Source organism: Rutidosis leptorrhynchoides, chromosome 2 (genome assembly GCF_046630445.1).
Source record: "Rutidosis leptorrhynchoides isolate AG116_Rl617_1_P2 chromosome 2, CSIRO_AGI_Rlap_v1, whole genome shotgun sequence".
In the NCBI taxonomy this organism is placed as follows: domain Eukaryota; kingdom Viridiplantae; phylum Streptophyta; class Magnoliopsida; order Asterales; family Asteraceae; genus Rutidosis; species Rutidosis leptorrhynchoides.
The window spans coordinates 559,949,048-559,969,729 of NC_092334.1; the positions used below are offsets into that span (position 1 = coordinate 559,949,048).

The following is a 20,682-nucleotide window of genomic DNA, read 5'->3' on the forward strand; positions in this document are numbered from 1 at the left end:
TGCTAGTTATTTCCCTAACTAGCCTAAAGTATTTTTCCTAGTGAAGCTTGAACTTCAAGAATTTTTTTTAAAATGGCGACATATTTTAGATATAAAAAACCCTTCTAGCAAGATGCTAGAAAAAACATTACAAAGGCATGTTAACCATAAGTTCCGACAAACAACTTTTCTACCTCTAAATCTAATCTATCTATTCCTATATTAAGAGAAATTACATATAAATTAAAAGATCATTTTCGTGAAAGGGTGTTGATACTCCGTAATAGACTTCTTGTAAGAATATTAAGACGTCAATCATTGTTTTATCTAGTATTGTTTTAATTGTACTACTATAATACTACTATATTCTGGAATGGAAGTCATGGGAAATGGGGCATTCTCACTAGTGCAAGTTATTCATTTTTGTGGTAACTTTGCCTTTTTCCTAAACGGCGTCGTTTTGTCTTTTTTCCTTTTTAAAAAATACAGTCGTTTTTGTCTTTTTATCCCTTCACAGCAAAGCGGGCTACCCATCATTAGTTCATTACTAAATATCAACATTAATTATGATGGGAATGCTTGCTTCAGTATATGACAAAAACAAATTACTTACTTTTAACTCGAGATTACAAATAACTTCAACATTTAAATACATATACATTTACATTATACTTGTAAACACAAAATTGAAATTGATACATGTTTAATAAAAAAAAAAAAAAAAAAGTGTCTTTCGGTATTATGTTGGTTAGCGACTCACCACCTGTCACCACCAAACTATAGAAATATCAACTAAGACCGTATAGTGTCTCGTATAATATGCTTAATATGATTTATGTGATGACATTTTATAATAATTTAACCTTTAAACAAAAAAAAATATACACAAGTTTCATGTAGTAACTCGTGACAACTTCATTCTGCAATTGAGTTTGCTCATGTGAAACAAATATATAAAATCCAAGATCAAATTGTTGTATCCTTATTCCGTTAATTTAAATAACACTTGAGATGAGAAGACATAATAACTTTATTTTAACAAGCGAAATAAGTGTAGTGTTATTTTTCTCAAATATATGATATGAATGACATCCCTATATTTTTATGATCACAATTTCTCTTTGAATGCAAGTAAATGAAAAAGGAAGTTATATGTGACAATGGCAGTTATGCACACGCTACCAAGAGCATGTTTAATCAATCATATAGCGCGTCAACATTACACTCCCCAAGGAAAACTTTAACACTTCGAGGTGAACCACAATCGCCTTCAGCAATGATAGCTCGATCATTGGCCGCCATGTGTGCAATTATCTTGTAGATCATTTCAATCTGCCAAAAAAACGAATATAAGATGTATTTATCTACAAACAATTAAGTGGGTCGACCCACTCTATACATAAAACTTTTAACCCGTTTTTGACCCCTTACCCGATCCACCAAACCAAACTATCTTACCACCTTTTTTATTAATGGTACAGATGGGATCCTCAAAATGAAAATGCAGAACAATTTATTTAAAATTAAATTAAATTGATAACAAAAGTTAAGTACATACATCTTCGGGAGCATGGCAGCGATCTGCTACTTCCTCGATCGATAACGGTTCGACTGGGTCCTTACAACTGGAAAATCGTTGATACACAACATCAATCAGTTCATGCATATAAAATGGATATTAATACTAACAAAATTTATATAAATGAGACTCGGTAAATAAAGTTACTTATGATTAAGAAAATGATCATTAACAAACAAGATATTAACATACCTGGCTTCATTGAGAACGGAAAGAACACGCTTCTGTAGAGCCAACACCTCTCCTGCCGCTTTCTTCCCGGCTTCAACTCCTGATGTCAAATAAAACGCATTAGTGAACATTTGACTTTTAGGGTCAAACTTGTATTTGTCAATTTTATAACAGGGTCTTCAGTTATACAATTGTTGCAACATTTTTGGGTTCATTGTACATTCTGTATCCTATGACGTATTTCAGCTAAAATATAATATAAAGAAAAGAATATGTACCAGGTTGATGATAAGCGTTGATGTTCACAAGTGATGCATAAATACCAACGGCTCGTTCATAAAGAGCAATTAAAGCGCCTACAGACCTAGGAGTCACTTCTTGCACAGTCACTGTAATTGACTCCCTCCCGTTTGCATACAGCGCCGATCTTGTTCCCTGCAAATTAAAAAAATTATGTACCAGGTCGATGCTACGCAGTGTTAATCGACTAATAGTCGAATGTCTTAAATCAATCACAATGATCGCGTGAAATATTGTAGACCCAGATCAACAATGAAAAAGACAAACTGCAATTTCATGGATATCCATATGATTCAAAGTTGCAAAAATTGCTACTCGGGGAGTACTCGGTCGATCAAGACTTTTTAGGGAGTACTGAGATGTTGAACAAGTTTGACATTGACTAATTTTGACCGATTTTTGGCCGATTTTTGACCAAGTTGGACCGGGTACTTCGCCGACTACTCCACGAGTTGCAAAAACAGAGAACTCGCCGAGTAATTCCGAGTTATGTAGCACGGATATGATTATAGAGACGGGTTATGGTAGGGACCTGTAACATTCCAAACAAGTAGTCACCGCAAGTGACCCCCGGTTCAAGCTCCCAATCATGACCCGGGGGCCTATCACGTAGCACTTCAATGAATGTTGCAAAAAAATTATGCACACCCTCTCTCAGCTGCTGAATGTACCTGTTGCAATACCAAATTTTATGTTTAAATTATCTTAAACTAATATAAATGGTTGACCAATGCACTCGGAACTTACGCATGCTGATCTGTGCTCCCTTTATTTCCGTACACCGTAAGCCCTTGATTTACCTATGGAATCAAAGGATGAAATTTATATAAATAAAAACAAGTTCCAGCTCAAAGTTTAATACACCTTAGTTACAAACTTTACCATCTATGTTTTGATTATTAATGTCAAGGCTCTTATATAATTAACTTATATTCAATAGTATGATGTCACAAATTTCATCACATGCTTAGCATCTGTATCGATTTTGAACTATTAAATGTAACTTTGTTGACAATTTAAACCGATGTCAAACTTCTTTCTTGAGAGAGACGACTACATGATACTAAAAGAATGTATTTATACAGCTTGCAATGAAGACTTGAGGACAACCAGATAGAATGACAGTTTGGCCATAAAACATACTTGAAATCCAAAATGCAACTCGTTAACTTCTCGCAACAACACATTTTAATAACATGAGTAATTTTCGGATCACAGATTATTATATGTCCTGTACTTTTGTGCGGGCAAAGTCACAAGCTTCTTAAAGAAGTATTACCTATTATTGTCAGAAATTTTTAAATTGCCTTTTCCTCACAACAAACTTCAGAACATGGCTTTTTATACTTCCTAGTAAAACATGACATGACGGACAAGTACTCACGGTGACCTATCTGGTCTCCCTAGTACATGAATTTCGAAGAAAACTAAAGGTAAAATGGATTAGGTTTATCCATGTCCATGTTACCCGGGAGGACGAGTATTTTTACTCGGATGTAGGTGGCCTAACCGAGTTATCCTGTAACCGTTTCCGACCCTTTCTCTAGCCACCCGAAGATATGTTGCTAAGGAGGTTTAAATTTGAGATATCTTGCGAGAATATTGGAACGCCAACCATTAGGCAGTGTTGTGATGATTTAATGGAAACTAAAGGTTTGTCATTTAACAATATAACATGACTTATATGCGCTTAAGGCTCTCAATTGGGTAGGCAGGAGCAACTTTTGATTTATTACGAGCTCAAACGACTTCTTACCAGGGGGCCACGTTTTCTGAGAATCACAAAATTGATTTTAAGGAATACCAACTTTTACACAAGTTGGAGGGAAATCGAACTTTCAGAAATTGACTATTTCATGAACTTTTATTTTCTCTTAAAAATTATTTGTGTTTATAACATTTAAGTTAGACATACCCTATTCCCATCAAGGTCAAATTCCTTCCCAATGGACTCCATGACTAACTGCTGCAAATATCTGCTGAACAATAAAAGGCTGTCCTTGTATGGAAGTACCACCATATCCTGTTAAAACCCAAAAAAACAATCAAATACCTTGTAAAAAAAAATATCTTGAAAGGTCAATGTAAATCTGAAAAAAAAAAAAAAAAAAGATTTAATATTGTTGAAATAGTAATTACCTTTGATCCTACACCATCAGAAGCCCAGTACCAGCATAACGCCATCAATGCTGCAGGATTGTTCTTGACCTAACAGAAACAACATTCACCAAGTCTATGCTTTACACGGATCCACATAGTAAATAGTACCGGTACTAAATAGTCAAGGTTGCAAAAATCCCAGCTTGGGGAGTAATTGGTTGAAAATTTTTAAGGAGTACTCGGATGTTGACCAAGTTTCACTTTGACCAATTTTAACCGAGTTTTGACTGATTTTCCGAGTAATCCCGAGTTTTGTCCGAGTACTCCCCGAGTTGCAAAAACCTCGTACTCGTCGTCGAGTGATTCTGAGTTTTGCAACACTAACATAGTAATGGTAAAAAAGAGCCATAATAAATATATCTAGCAAAAAGTAAATATCATTAGAAGATATTAATGTACCACAGGGGTCCTGTTTGCCTCATCCATAAGTGATGCACCGGTAAGCATTTCTTTGATGTTGATTCCCTGAATAAAAATAAGGTAACTGAATATTTGTCTTACGCTAAAAAACTAGCAATTTAAATATTTCACCGAAATTTTAGATATATGAGAACCTGAAGTGCTGCAGCAAGTAGACCAACAGCGGACATTTCAGAAGTTCTGCCACCGACCCAATCAAACATGGGAAATCTGGCTAACCACCCTTCAATCCTTGCAGTGTTGTCTAGTAGTGAATTCTCTTGTGTAATCGCAACACCCTGCAAAACATGTATGCACATAAGGAATAATCTACTTGATGCAGAAAAAAATAAGTTATGATCTAACAAACGTGAAGCCCCAGGCCAAATATAAGAGCACGTGAAGGGCTAAAATTTTGATATGATTGTTGTCAGTAGTGAGCAAAAGGACAGTCTAATAGTTTTGGACAGTGAAACACATACACATCTGCCTTTGTTAATGCAACTAATCCAAGATCCTGCTATTGTAATACTTGTGTATTCTATTTACAGTTTGTATGGTGTAAAAATACTTAACATAGTAGTGATTCTCATTTAAACAACTGAAAACGTGTTAGGTAAACATATCTATATTTGATGAAAATTGTAATGAAAAACTTTGTGGTGAACCGGGTTAAAAAAACTCAAGTTTGTCAAAGTCAAATAGTCAACACATATTTAGGAAAAGAAAAAAAACAAGTATAGATCACTATTATAGATTTCATTTTGGTCATCTGAAACTGTAAGTGCTTTCCAAACTCCAAACACCAATCTTTGTTGCGCATCCGTTTTTCAGAAAACAACAAAATAAACAAAAGTAAATAAAAACCCATATAAATCCTTGTCATTTTATGTGTTGGTATTGTTTATTTTACCCTCCGTTACATGAAACATATATTTCATTAGTTCAATAAACTTAGTGAAGCATCCATCCCGAATGGGTCCACGAAAATATAATAAAAGCTAAAAGAAGAACCTGAAATTAAAACCTGTTTTGAAAAGTTGAGTCCAGCTTCACGAAACGCCTTCTGTACTTCCAACAAACCGTTCCTCGTTTCTGGAGTGCCACCACTCTGAGTCAAAGTTCAGGAACATGAAAAAAAGAAAATAAAAATAAGAACAAAGCTTAAAAGTGATCTGTAGAACAATGTAGCAACGTAGCAGGAACCAAATAAAAGAGGGATTAAAACAATTTAGACCTTTGAAACCACTATTACAAGTGTAGATGCTAGTTCTGCACCAAGTTGAGCAATTTGATGGTCAATTCCTGCTGGATCTGTATTATCGATGAACCTTATCTGATAATCAGTCAACATTAGATGTTAAGATTTCAACAATGGCAGATCAAATGTGAAAGATGAACATGCAATAGCACGTTGTAATTGAGATATGAAGAAAACCAACTCAACTCATTAGTAACAGTATCAACAAAATGTTATGTTGATTTACAGAATGTTTTATAATTATTATTACCGTTGATGAATTTGTAAAGTTTTACAGCAATAGTTAGCTAGTAAGACCCTTTGGTTTAGGTGGCATGTCGAAATATTCGCTTGCAATGCCACATAATATTTCATGGTAACTAAAAAGTCATATTGGCCCGTAAATATATTTTTGATTATATTACGACTACATGTTTGATGAACCCGTTACCTTAAGAGGAGGATTATCAGGTGCTAAAGCCTCGGCAACAAACTGTGGTCCAAGAGCTGAACCACCAATTCCAACAGAGAGTATTTGTGTGAAGCGTCCCTCTGGTGAAGATGGGGGCTTTATCTATATAATATAAAGTTCAAACATCTCATGAGAACGCAATAACATGTCAATGAAGCACTACAAGACGTATGTATAATGCATAACACGGATAAAGAGAGTAGTTGTCACTATTGTAAAAGTCGGCTGAGACGCGTCGGTTATGGGACTAGCTCGTCCCAAGTCGCCGGAAAATGCATTAAAAGTCGGTCAATGCTACAAATTCGGTCTGAGTCGGTCAAAGTCAAAATTAGGTCAAAATCTTATATCTCTTAAAATTAGATTTTGTGCCATATATCTATGTTTGAAATATTTATGTTTTATGTTAAAATATATTTATGTGTAATATTTATGTTTTATCTTTTAAAAGTCAACGATGGTTAACGCCCGACTCGTCCCTCCAAGGTCAAAACCGACTCGTCCACGACTCGCGACTTTTACAACTTTGGTAGTTGTTCAACTTGCGTTTCTTATGACATCATGAGTTCATGACATAGAGATGTAGCCTTATAACACTTGTATACAAGATTGGATTACTAAGTAACCTTCAGCCAGTTGTATTTGTAAAGCTTTACAACCTGGGTTGTAATTTGTAAACTAGTAATACAGGTGGTAAGATTGGCAGACTAAAATAGGTCATTATTTCGACCGGGTCAAAAAAGTCAGGTCAGTTGGGTTGACCCACACATCCATTCAATCGATTTGTCTTTTATGAATTATAGTTAGGCTTTGGGTGATCTTCGACCAATTTGACAAATTTAGCCCATTTGAACCATTCCACTTTCAGATCCATTTGGGATAAATCACAACCCAAATCTACCCATTCGATAGTAAACCGGTTGAAATAGGTTCGAGTATCTTTAAAATCATAGAAGTCAATTAATTGGAGTTCTAACATAAGTCACTCGTAGCTTCATATAAACTAATAGAAGATAACCACAATTGGTAAGGATAAATGTGACATTACATTTCCTATTAACAACTATGTCAATATCAAAATAGTCCGGATTTTTAAAGTTGGGCACTAGTCCGGATTTAAGATCATTGTAAGAAAAGAAAATTCTCAACGTTCCAATAAAATGAGCAATCTTTTTTCAACCATAAAAGTCATGTGTTTAATGTTATTGAAGATCACAACCACTTTGTTCATAGTACTATTTGTTACGCTATAAATTCTCTAGAAAAATAGTGTTGTTGCTAGTCCGTGTACATTTAAAAGACGCTTCCTTGTTTATCAATAAACCTAAATTTCATATGTATGCACATATATACGTACATACATATGGCTTAAATCCTATATAAATGGCTTGTTGGACCATAAAAAGTCTAAATAGTCTGAACTTCTATAAGTATTGAAATGAAATAATCTTCTATCAGTTACCAATATTATAAATTTCTCAAATTAACAAGTCTCTCTATCCATTAAAATCAAACAATACCAATATCAACATAGTTTCTAACCAAGTCAACCCTCAGTCCAACTCCAAATTCAACCAGCTACATTTAAATTACCAATTTAAACAACTTCCAACAATCGAAGTAAATTAGGTAAACAAACTAACCTTACCACCAACAATATCATCAGCAAACGAACAGATAGCTTCAAGTGTATTCTCAATTTGCAACCTCAAAAATGAATTAGGTGACAATTTAGGGTTCCTAAGCCAATAATGTCCAACCATTCTTCCTTCATCAGGATTCGAAATTGCCCCCTTTTCCAATTCTTCCATATCCTTAAACGCCTTCATAAACTTAGGCTCCATTTCTTTCAAAAACTCATCCGTAAACCCGATTCGACTCACATCCAAATACAACCCTAATTCCTTATGTTGATACAGCCATTCAGTGTATCTCTCCCACAGTAATTTAGGATCAGTTTCCAATCCTTTTTTCACACGCGCCGGCGATGAATCGCCGGCACTGGCGGAGGTTTTGGATACGACATCACGCGCGACTGAATGTGTTAGCAATCCGTTGCTGGTAAGTTTGTTACTAAAAGTAACGGAATTTGAGGGTTTTAGAAGGTCAACAAACTGTGGTTTTGATAGTGAGTGTGATTTTGGGATTAAATTTGATGATGGTGATGATGAGTATAATCCAGAAATTGATGCCATGAGAACGAAAGGAAGAAATCGATAAAAGCTAGGGCGTAGTTTTAGAGAGAGAAAGCAGCTGCCATTGAAATGTAGAAGGTGAGGAGAGGAGCTTTTTGGAACTTTGTTTATGGGAATTGATTCGTACACCACCTCAAATTTGCCATACACCACCAAATAAATTATTTGGACATTTATACCCTTCATTTGGTGGTGTATGACAAATTTGATAGTGTAAAAGAAAGGGTAAAAATGTCTAAATAATTAATTTGGTGGTGTATGACAAATTTGAAGTGGTGTACGGATCGACCCTTTTGTTTATAGTTTTGTAACTTTTGTTGGTTGTTGATGTTTTGTCTTCAAGTTTTTAATACTGTACTAGTTATTTTGTGAAGATATACAATTTTTTTATTTATATATAACTTTTTTTTACAAAATAAATAGTCAAAATATGACGTTTGACTAAATAGTCAAAATAATGAGACTAATTTTAAACCAAACTCTCAATACGATTTAATATTTTTGACACGATAAGCAAAGTCTGTAATGTTGAATCTCAAAATTTCTGAACTGCTTATATGAAATCATTTGACCTTTGACTACTCCTGACGATTCACGAACAATTGTGTGTAAATAAATATGTAAATTATATACATATATAAATATATCTATATATATATATATATATATATATATATATATATATATATATATATATATATATATATATATTCATACCAATATAAATATAAGTATATATGTAAATATGTAATATCTTAAATTAATAAAGTACACTTTAATCATTTGAACTAGAATGTAAAATAATATATAGAACAAGTAAGTTATTATTGAAATATATATATATATATATATATATATATATATATGTGTGTGTGTGTGTGTGTGTGTGTGTGTGTGTGTGATTTTATATATATATTGTAATGTTGAATATTAAATGTTTAATGTAAATTATTATGTATATACTACATAATTGATAATATGTAATATTAATATCTAATATAATGAGTTTAATTATAAATTAAATTATAGTTGATATAGTAATATTATTATTACTTTCAATATTAACATCTATATTAGTAATTATTAATATGAAAATGAATATATATATATATATATATATATATATATATATATATATATATATATATATATATATATATATATATATATATATATATATATATATAAATCATTGTACTATTATTATTATTAATATTATTATGATTAGTATTATTATTAGTATTAATAATAATATTATTATTATCATTTTTTTTTCTTTTATTTTTAGTATTAATAATATCATGTAGATGGAATTATTATTAATATTATCAATACTATATTTCCATTATTATTAGTTCCTATTTTTATTAAAATTATTAATAGATTGATATCATAAATTAATATTACAGAATTTAATAAAACAGATATATATAAACGGATATACATATAAATACAATTATATAAGTATAGCTATATAAATGGATATATAATCAGATATAAAAGAATTCAGTTATTATTATATATACAGATTTATATACGTATATAATACAAATAATTTGCCTACTTGCGTATTCAGTTCCTAATCGCTATCCTTCTGTTAAATTTGTCTCCTTAATTGGTAAGTATATCAACATCAACAGATCACAGATCACAGGTACAAATCAATATCGTTTTTTTATCTTTTTCTTATTGTTTCTTCCTGATAGAATAAATCTTGTCTATCTCTTTTGCTATAAAACTCGATGCATTCTAGTTGTTATGAAATACCAATCAACTTCACATTATCAAATATCAATCACAATTACACTTAACAGTTTTTATGTAATTAAATTCAAACAGAAAATAGGAAGAACACCAACAGCTGCTCTGTTCGTGTACATTATATTTGTTTCTTCAAAAAAAAATTTAACAATTTTAAAAATCTATTAATGCAGATATGTTAAAAATCTTTCATATAAACTATCTGGAAAGTTTCAAGATCCACTTTTTCTTATCACGTTCGAATTTTGGAGTCAAAGTTGATTTTCTAAAAGTCAAACGAACGAACAATGATTAAATTCGAGTTCATTTTTATGTTTCTGATTCAATTGATGTCTGAGAAAGTTTCTAGGATAGATTTGAAATATATTTCGTGTTGTAATGTTTGGCTAAAACGTTCCAGAAATCAAAATCGATTATGGAGTTCTTATGTATTTTTTTTCGTAACAGCAGGTTCCTTTCCTGTTAATTTTTTTTTCAATTATGTTAAAATAAATTGTAATCAACAATTAGTTATATGTTTAATGAAGAAACTAAACAAGTTTGGATAATTGACTTTTCGTTTAGGGAATGAACTTTGGTCGATTTAATAGGCAGGAGAAGGAGAAGATATGTAACACCCCGTTTTCCCGTGCGCGTCTAAAGGTACGTACTTAATCAATAGTACGCTTATAACTTACTCGTCATGTGATTAAATGAACTAAAGTGTTAGTTAGGTGTAAGTGCATATATGTATATGTGTGTATATATACATAGGTATATTCAAATGCGTGCGTGTACGCGTATATGAATGTGTCGTATTTGGCGTCGAGTCGTGTGAGACTTAAGGTCGAGGTTTAGACGTGCATAGGATGGGTGAAAGTTGTTGTGCTTGTGTTTGAACCTTTGTTTTATGATTGTAGTCGAAGTGACCAGACCTAGGCTAACGTCGCGCCGCGACAAACGGGTCCGCGCCGGGACAAACAAAGCAAATCCAAATCAGAACTTGAGTTAAGAAGGGTGGTTTTTCCTTCTTTATGTCGCGCCGCGACAAAGGTGCCGCGCCGCGGCAATTATGCAGTTCTGACTCCGAATTCCACTTAAAATTAAATAGGGTTTAGGGGCAATTTGGTCTTTTCGCGTGTAGATCTGGATGGAGCCTTTAATATCAACCACTTATTCTTTATTCTCATTTCTTTTCCTTTTTCTTTCTTAATTTCCTCTCAAATCCTAAAACCCACTTAGATTAAACTTAAGATTTGAAGGTGAAGTTTTGTGAATCAATCCTAGAAGCGAGAATTAAAGTTGTTCATCGTATCTCTAGCTACACATTCATAGTCTTGGTAAGTTCTAACTCTAAGTCTTGAGTTTTAACTAGTTTAAACTAGGGTTTGGTTCATATGGAACTAGTGTGACCCATTTGAGGGTTAAATGGGTGGGGTTTTGGGTTGGATTGTTGAAAGGAAACCCTAAATAGCTATTATCTAGGGTTTGGTCTTGTGATTTGAGGATATAAGTGCTAAATGATGTTGTTAGTCATTAATGCACTTTTGAAATGATGAACGAGTTGTTATTGTGTAAGTTTGACTTGATTTGTGAGTCAAAGAGTCAAAAGTACACTAGTTGACCTAATTGGGTGAAATGGGTGTGAAATACACCAAGTTTATGTTAGTTGATGTTATTAAACCCTAATCACTAGCTTTTAGTGATTTATGACGAGGCATGGCCATTAATGGGCGGTTTTGGGTGTAGTTGAGTCTTTTAATGCAAACGGGTCATTAAATGCTCAAGGGTTGTGGTTGGCATTTAATTCAACTAGTTTGTATGTTAATAAATGCATAATGTAATAGGTACGTTACATTGAAGGTTTGCAAGCTCGATTAGCTTCCACAAGAGTCTTGAGGTGAGTGGAATGATTATACATGTGCGTATATAATGTATCTATTTGTAGGGCGGGAGATGGGGCCTTGTATACGTGTCTATACCACCAAGAGTTAGTGATATATGTCGTTGTATACTAATGATGGATATTTCATTGTCCAAATTGCGCAAGAGTTAGTGATATATTTCGTTGTACACTAACGATTTCTTGAACGGATATTTCGTTGTCCGTGTCGCCTTGGGGTTAGTGATATATTTCGTTGTACACTAACGGTCGTTATGAACACCGATGGGAAATTCGAAGTACCATTCCCTTGTGTGTTGGTTAACTTTAATTACGCGTTGTCTTGTAGTATATTATATCATTCGGGTTATATATATGCGATGGTTTGTGCTAGTTTGTGACCTTGAAGGGTTTAGAGTTATACTTGCGATGGTATGCTATGTATATTGTTAGCGTGTATGAGGTATTTGTGTAAGTGCTTGCAAGTAGGTGTATTATATATGTATATGTATAATTATTGCATTCACTAAGCGTTAGCTTACCCTCTCGTTGTTTATCATTTTAGATGCAGGCGCAGTTAAGGGCAAGGGGGTTATCGGACATTAGTTGGAGTTTAGCTATAAGAACTTCTTGGCGACTAAGCCTCCTCACTTTCACGGGGATCCCGACCCCATGAAGAGTGCGGCTTAGATTTTCGATGTTGAAGGTTATTTTCGCACGACCGAGTGCCCTCCCGAAAAGAAAACAAGGCTTGCTACTAGTTTGTTAAGGGGCCATGCTAAAGATTGGCTCGATGGCAAGATTGACATGGTGGGTGATGCGGCTTTTATAGGGTTATCTTGGGCGGATTTCAAGAAGGAGTTTTTCCTTGAATATCGTACGCAAGCGGATCTTTCCAAATTACGCAACGAGTTAAGGAACATGCGTCAAGGGTCTTTGGACCTAAACACTCTTAAAACCAACTTTCTCGCCAAGGCACGTTTTTGCCCCGAGTATGCGGGAAATGATCAAATGCTAATGGAAGACTTTCATGCAACCCTTAGAGATGATTTGAAGGGTAAAATTAGTATCGGTCATGTTGAGACTTTTGCTAAGCTTTTGGCGGTGGCGAAGGGGATTGAAGCGCAAGCTCCGAGTCCGGTTAGTTATGCGGCAAGTAAAAGAAAGTTTGAAGCTTCTAGTTTTTCGAACAAGAAGAGTAAAGGAGTATCCGAAAGTGTTGGTAGCGTGAAGAAGGGTGCTCCTAGTGTTCACGTGACCACATGTTACAATTGTGGGCAAAAAGGTCACTACTCTCGTGATTGCCCAAAACCGCGTACTAATGTGATCACATGTTTTAATTGTCAACAAGAAGGGCACCGAAAGTCGGAGTGTCCCGAACTCCGAAATGATCAAGTTAAGAGAATAGAGAAGGCGGCGGGGTCGGCTAGGGGACGTAATTATTTGATGACCAATGACAAAGCCAAGCAATCCAATGAAGTCGTTTCAGGTACTTTCATGGTTAACTCTAATCTGGCAAGGATTCTATTTGATAGCGGTGCAAATTTATCGTTTGTGTCTCCAAAATTTGTGCCTAAACTTAATAAACTGTTAGCTAAGTTAAGTCGTCCGGTAGAAGTCAAAATAGCGGATGGCAAGACGGTGCTAGTGGTTGATGTGTGTAAGAATTGTAATGTTCTGTTTGGTTCTGAGAACTTTAATATTGATCTCATTCCGATGACATTGGGTGATTTTGATATCGTGGTTGGTATGGATTGGCTCGATCATAATAGAGCCGATATTGCGTGCCATGAAAAATCTATTCGTGTGAAGACCCCAAGTGGGGGAGAGTTAATTATTCATGGTGATAAACGAAGGAGACCGGTGCTGATATGCACTTTTGCACGGGCACGTCGTCTCGTTGTTACCGGTGGCATGGCTTTCCTTGCTCATGTTGTTGATACTCATGATGAGCCACCACCTATTCGTGAAATTCCGGTGGTAAGTGAATTTGAAGATGTTTTTCCGGACGAATTACCGGGTGTTCCGGCGGAAAGACAAGTCGATTTCCGCATTGAGTTGGTTCCAGGAGCTACTCCCATTGCTAAAACTCCTTATCGTTTAGCACCAATGGAAATTCTAGAGTTGTTGAATCAAATTCAAGAGTTACTTGAGAAGGGTTTTATTCGACCGAGTGCTTCGCCTTGGGGCGCTCCAGTCTTGTTCGTGAAGAAGAAAGATGGAAGTATGCGGATGTGTATCGACTATCAGGAGTTGAACAAGGTGACGATCAAGAATCGTTATCCATTACCTAGGATTTACGATTTGTTTGACCAGCTCCAAGGTGCGACGTATTTTTCAAAAATTGACCTACGGTCCGGCTATCATCAAATGCGGGTCCGTGAGGAAGATATTGAGAAAACGGCCTTTCGAACGCGTTACGGGCATTTTGAATTTGTGGTTATGCCTTTTGGTCTTACGAATGCACCGGCGGCATTCATGGATCTTATGAACCGAGTGTGCCAACCTATGTTGGACAAGTCGGTAATTGTGTTCATCGACGACATACTTGTCTATTCGAGGAGTATGAAAGAACATGAACACCATTTGCGTAGTGTGTTGAAGACGTTGCGAAAGGAGAAGTTGTATGCTAAGTTCTCAAAATGTGAATTTTGGCTAAGGGAGGTTCAATTCCTTGGCCATATTGTGAACGAGAATGGCATTCAAGTAGATCCGGGGAAGATAGAGACGGTGAAGAGTTGGGGACAACCGACTACGCCTACGGAAATCTGAAGTTTTGAGAATGGCATTCAAGTAGATCCGGGGAAGATAGAGACGGTGAAGAGTTGGGGACAACCGACTACGCCTACGGAAATCCGAAGTTTTCTCGGATTGGCCGATTATTATCGTCGGTTTATCCAAGACTTTTCAAAGATTGCTTCTCCATTAACTAAGTTGACAAGGAAGAGTGCGAGGTTCAATTGGGAGAACGAGCAAGAAATCGCTTTTCAATTGTTGAAAGAGAATTGTGTCAAGCTCCGGTCTTAGTATTGCCGGAAGGTGTAGATGATATGACGGTTTATTGTGATGCTTCTTTGAATGGGCTCGGGTGTGTTCTAATGCAACGAGGTAAAGTCATCGCTTACGCCTCTCGCCAATTAAAGGAACATGAAAAGAGATACCCGACTCATGATCTCGAGTTAGCAGCGGTGGTCCATGCTTTGAAAATTTGGTGTCATTACTTGTATGGTGTCAAGTGTACGATTTATTCGGATCACAAGAGTTTGAAACATCTTTTTGGTCAACGGGATTTGAATTATCGTCAACGTAGATGGATGGATGTGGTGAAGGATTATGATTGTGAGATACTTTATCATCCGGGCAAGGCGAATGTGATCGCGGATGCGTTAAGTCAAAAGAGTCACCACCCGGCGTTACAATTGGGATTGTTACGTATGATTATTACTAACAATTTTCTTGAAAAACTTGGTGTGATTCAAATAGAGGCTTACGTTCACAACAAGCATGCGAAACGAATTGTGGGGCAATCAGAATTCATTACAATGGGTTCGCGTGGTTTATTGTCTTTTCAAGGAAGAGTGTGGGTACCTAAGATGGGTGATTTCCGAAAGGTGCTTCTTGATGAGGCACAAGTCTAAGTATTCCATACATCCGGGTGCGACGAAGATGTACCATGATTTGAAGAAAGATTATTGGTGGCCGGGCATGAAACGCGACGTTGTTAAGTATGTTGAGCAATGCGTCACGTGTTTGCAAGTTAAAGCCGAACACCAAAAGCCGTATGGTAAGTTGCAACCGCTAGAAATTCCGATGTGGAAGTGGGAGCATATTACCATGGACTTTATTACCAAGTTGCCGAAAACGGCAAGAACCCAATTTGACACTATTTGGGTGATTGTCGATAGATTGACGAAGAGTGCGTTGTTTCTTCCTATTAAAGAAGCAATTTCGTCGGAGGCACTCGCGAAGATGTTCATTAAAGAGGTGATATCGAGACATGGCATTCCCGAGTCTATCGTTTCAGATCGGGACACGCGTTTTACTTCTCGATTTTGGAAGAAATTTCATGAAGATATGGGTACGAGGGTAAATATGAGTACGGCGTACCATCCTCAAACGGACGGTCAAACTGAACGTACGAATCAAACATTGGAGGATATGTTACGTGCGTGTATCATTGACTTCGGTGGTAGTTGGGATGAACATTTACCTTTGGTGGAATTCTCGTACAATAATAGTTTTCACTCTAGTATTGGAATGCCACCGTATGAGATGTTGTATGGTAGAAGGTGTCGAACCCCGATTTGTTGGGGCGAAGTGGGACAAAGGGAAGTCGGGAGCTCCGACTTGGTATTGGAAACAAATGATAAAATCGTTATGATTCGGGAACATTTGAAAAAGGCGCAAGATAGGCAAAAATCTTACGCCGATAAGCGTAGACGTTTGATCGAATTCCAAGAAGGTGATATGGTGATGCTCAAGGTTTCGCCATGGAAAGGTATTATTCGGTTTCGTAAACGAGGAAAGTTAGCTCCTCGGTTTATTGGGCCGTTTAAAGTTTTAGCTCATGTTGGTGAAGTCGCGTATCGTTTGGAATTACCCGAAGAACTTGCGGAGATCCATAATACATTTCATGTTTCCCATCTCCGAAAGTGTCTTGCGGATGATTCTTCATGGATGCCTTTAGACGAAATTGAGCTAAAAAACAAGTTAGAATACGTTGAAGAGCCGATTGCTATACTCGATGTGAAGGTAAAAATGTTGCGTAACAAAGAGGTGAGGACCTTTAAGGTCCAATGGCGTCGTAGTAAAGGTTCCGAGTTTACTTGGGAGCCCGAAGAATTTGTGTTGGTTTATCTTCCCTCGTGTCATGCGGCTTGGATCGCGAGGACGCGCTCCGATTTAAGTGGGGGAGAGTTGTAACACCCCATTTTCCCGTACGCGTCTAAAGGTACGTACTTAATCAATAGTACGCTTATAACTTACTCGTCATGTGATTAAATGAACTAAAGTGTTAGTTAGGTGTAAGTGCATATATGTATATGTGTGTATATATACATAGGTATATTCAAATGCGTGCGTGTACGCGTATATGAATGTGTCATGTTTGGCGTCGAGTCGTGTGAGACTTAAGGTCGAGGTTTAGACGTGCATAGGATGGGTGAAAGTTGTTGTGCTTGTGTTTGAACCTTTGTTTTATGATTGTAGTCGAAGTGACAAGACCTAGGCTAACGTCGCGCCGCGACAAACAGGTCCGCGCCGCGACAAACAAAGCAAATCCAGATCAGAACTTGAGTTAAGAAGGGTGGTTTTTCCTTCTTTATGTCGCGCCGCGACAAAGGTGCCGCGTCGCGGCAATTCTACAGTTCTGACTCCGAATTCCACTTAAAATTAAATAGGGTTTAGGGGCAATTTGGTCTTTTCACGTGTAGATCTGGATGGAGCCTTTAATATCAACCACTTATTCTTTATTCTCATTTCTTTTCTTTTTTCTTTCTTAATTTCCTCTCAAATCCTAAAACCCACTTAGATTAAACTTAAGATTTGAAGGTGAAGTTTTGTGAATCAATCCTAGAAGCGAGAATTAAAGTTGTTCATCGTATCTCTAGCTACACATTCATAGTCTTGGTAAGTTCTAACTCTAAGTCTTGAGTTTTAACTAGTTTAAACTAGGGTTTGGTTCATATGGAACTAGTGTGACCCATTTGAGGGTTAAATGGGTGGGTTTTTGGGTTGGATTATTGAAAGGAAACCCTAAATAGCTATTATCTAGGGTTTGGTCTTGTGATTTGAGGATATAAGTGCTAAATGATGTTGTTAGTCATTAATGCACTTTTGAAATGATGAACGAGTTGTTATTGTGTAAGTTTGACTTGATTTGTGAGTCAAAGAGTCAAAAGTACACTAGTTGACCTAATTGGGTGAAATGGGTGTGAAATACACCAAGTTTATGTTAGTTGATGTTATTAAACCCTAATCACTAGCTTTTAGTGATTTATGACGAGGCATGGCCATTAATGGGCGGTTTTGGGTGTAGTTGAGTCTTTTAATGCAAACGGGTCATTAAATGCTCAAGGGTTGTGGTTGGCATTTAATTCAACTAGTTTGTATGTTAATAAATGCATAATGTAATAGGTACGTTACATTGAAGGTTTGCAAGCTCGGTTAGCTTCCACAAGAGTCTTGAGGTGAGTGGAATGATTATACATGTGCGTATATAATGTATCTATTTGTAGGGCGGGGGATGTGGCCGGGTATATGTGTCTATACCACCAAGAGTTAGTGATATATGTCATTGTACACTAATGATGGATATTTCGTTGTCCAAATTGCCCAAGAGTTAGTGATATATTTCGTTGTACACTAACGATTTCTTGAACGGATATTTCGTTGTCCGTGTCGCCTTGGGGTTAGTGATATATTTCGTTGTACACTAACGGTCGTTATGAACACCGATGGGAAATTCGAAGTACCATTCCCTTGTGTGTTGGTTAACTTTAATTACGCGTTGTCTTGTAGTATATTATATCATTCGGGTTATATATATGCGATGGTTTGTGCTAGTTTGTGACCTTGAATGGTTTAGAGTTATACTTGCGATGGTATGCTATGTATATTGTTAGCGTGTATGAGGTATTTGTGTAAGTGCTTGCAAGTAGGTGTATTATATATGTATATGTATAATTATTGCATTCACTAAGCGTTAGCTTACCCTCTCGTTGTTTATCTTTTTAGATGCAGGCGCAGTTAAGGGCAAGGGGGTTATCGGACATTAGGTGTTCCGTGATGATGCTTTGTTGGAGTTTTGACGTGGGCCCAACGTTTTGGGTAGTTTAGTCCCAAACTATGCTTGAAGTGTCGTTTGGATTGTAAACTATCATTTTGTAATGGGTCAAACTTGTACAAAACTTTATTCGTGGCCACGTGCCTTTTGTAAACAATTAAATGTTGTGCGTTTTAAATGGAACTCGTGTAATGGGTTACATATCTATTTGGCGTGTAATTGTGTTGTATTAAAAAAAAAATTATCGTATGGATCGCGGGTTGGGTTGTTACAAGATAGAACAGATAAATAAGACGGTTTATAATAATAAGAAGTGTAATAAAATCAGAAAACAGGCAACAGCCCAACTGGTCTGAGTGTTTGACGGGTATTCGAGAGGTTAGGGGTTCGAGCCTAGTACGAGGCAGTAATTTTTTAAAGGCTTATTTCTTAAAGGTAGTCTCATAATTATTAGTATTATTATCTTTGTTATCATTTTTATTATTATTATTATTATTATTATTATTATTATTATTATTATTATTATTATTATTATTGTTATTGTTATTATTATTATTGTATTATATTAATTATTAGTATTATTACTAAGTATTATAGTTATTATTATTATCGATGTTACTAAAAAGGTATTAGTTACCTTTTATTATTATCATAATTATAAATACAATTATAATTATTATTATCATTAAGATTATGATTATTATTATTATTATTATTATTAATACTATTATTATTATTATTATGAATATCTTTATTTTTAAAAAAAATATTAATTAAGCTATATATAATAGATATCAATTTATATATAAATAGATATTTTTATCATATATGAACTTTAAAATACAGTGATATTATTAATGATGAATAATAATTATATAAAACAGATAAATTAAATATATCAAATTTATCTAAATAACATAATATAACAAGTATATTAATAACAACAAATTATATATATATTTTTTTGATTACAAATATGTGTGTTAATATATATACAAATGATATAGGTTCGTGAATCAAATGACAACCCTGCATTGTTCAGTGGTTCAATGCCGTCATATGTATTTTTACTACAAAATACAGTATTGTGAGTTTCATTTGCTCCATTTTTAATTGCTTTTGCAATATATATTTTTGGGCTGAGAATACATGCGCTGCTTTTATGTTTGACGAAATAGACATAAGTACTTAAAATATATTCTACGTTGAGTTGTACCACCTTGCATATCTTCCCTAATAGCTTGGTAACTAATATTTACATGTTGGAAGAACATGTAAGCGCGAATCCTATTAATAGATCTATCGGGTTTGACCACCCCAACCGGGCTAGTCGCTCTTGTATCATAAATGGTTGCATAGTACTTCGTTTTTACTACACTTGGTACAGTGTAGGGAGATTTCATAATAAAGGGAATATGCCACATTAATTGTTAAGTATGGTTACCGAAGCGCTCAACAACTTATAGAATACTTTTATACACTTGCGAGTGTACATATATTTATAAACGGAAATCTTGTGGTCTATTAATATATTGAAATGATTGTTATGATAAACCTATGAACTCACCAACCTTTTGGTTGACACTTTTAAGCATGTTTATTCTCAGGTATGAAAGAAACCTTCCGTTGTGCATTTGCTCATTTTAAAGATATTACTTGGAGTCATTCATGGCATATTTAGGTCAGTACCTCGCAATGAGACCAGATGTTGATGACTTCGTCCAGGTGAATTAGGACGGGGTATGACACTTACACATTACATATTTACATATCGGCTAAATAAT

At 35.3% G+C, this 20,682-nt stretch overlaps 1 protein-coding gene across 1 annotated transcript; it reads right to left on the bottom strand.

Annotated features, from left to right (window-relative positions):
• Positions 1-949: 949 nt before the first annotated feature.
• Positions 950-8,597, bottom strand: LOC139893112 (glucose-6-phosphate isomerase 1, chloroplastic-like). Its single transcript, XM_071876251.1, has 14 exons — positions 7,941-8,597; positions 6,280-6,402; positions 5,826-5,924; positions 5,616-5,699; positions 4,744-4,887; positions 4,589-4,654; positions 4,169-4,237; positions 3,945-4,052; positions 2,777-2,829; positions 2,562-2,700; positions 2,008-2,164; positions 1,751-1,829; positions 1,538-1,604; positions 950-1,311 (listed from the first exon to the last, which is right to left on the bottom strand). Exons 1-14 carry the CDS (start codon positions 8,490-8,492, stop codon positions 1,177-1,179), a joined length of 1,875 nt encoding a protein of 624 aa, XP_071732352.1. The 5' UTR covers positions 8,493-8,597; the 3' UTR covers positions 950-1,176.
• Between the last annotated feature and the right edge of the window lie 12,085 nt (positions 8,598-20,682).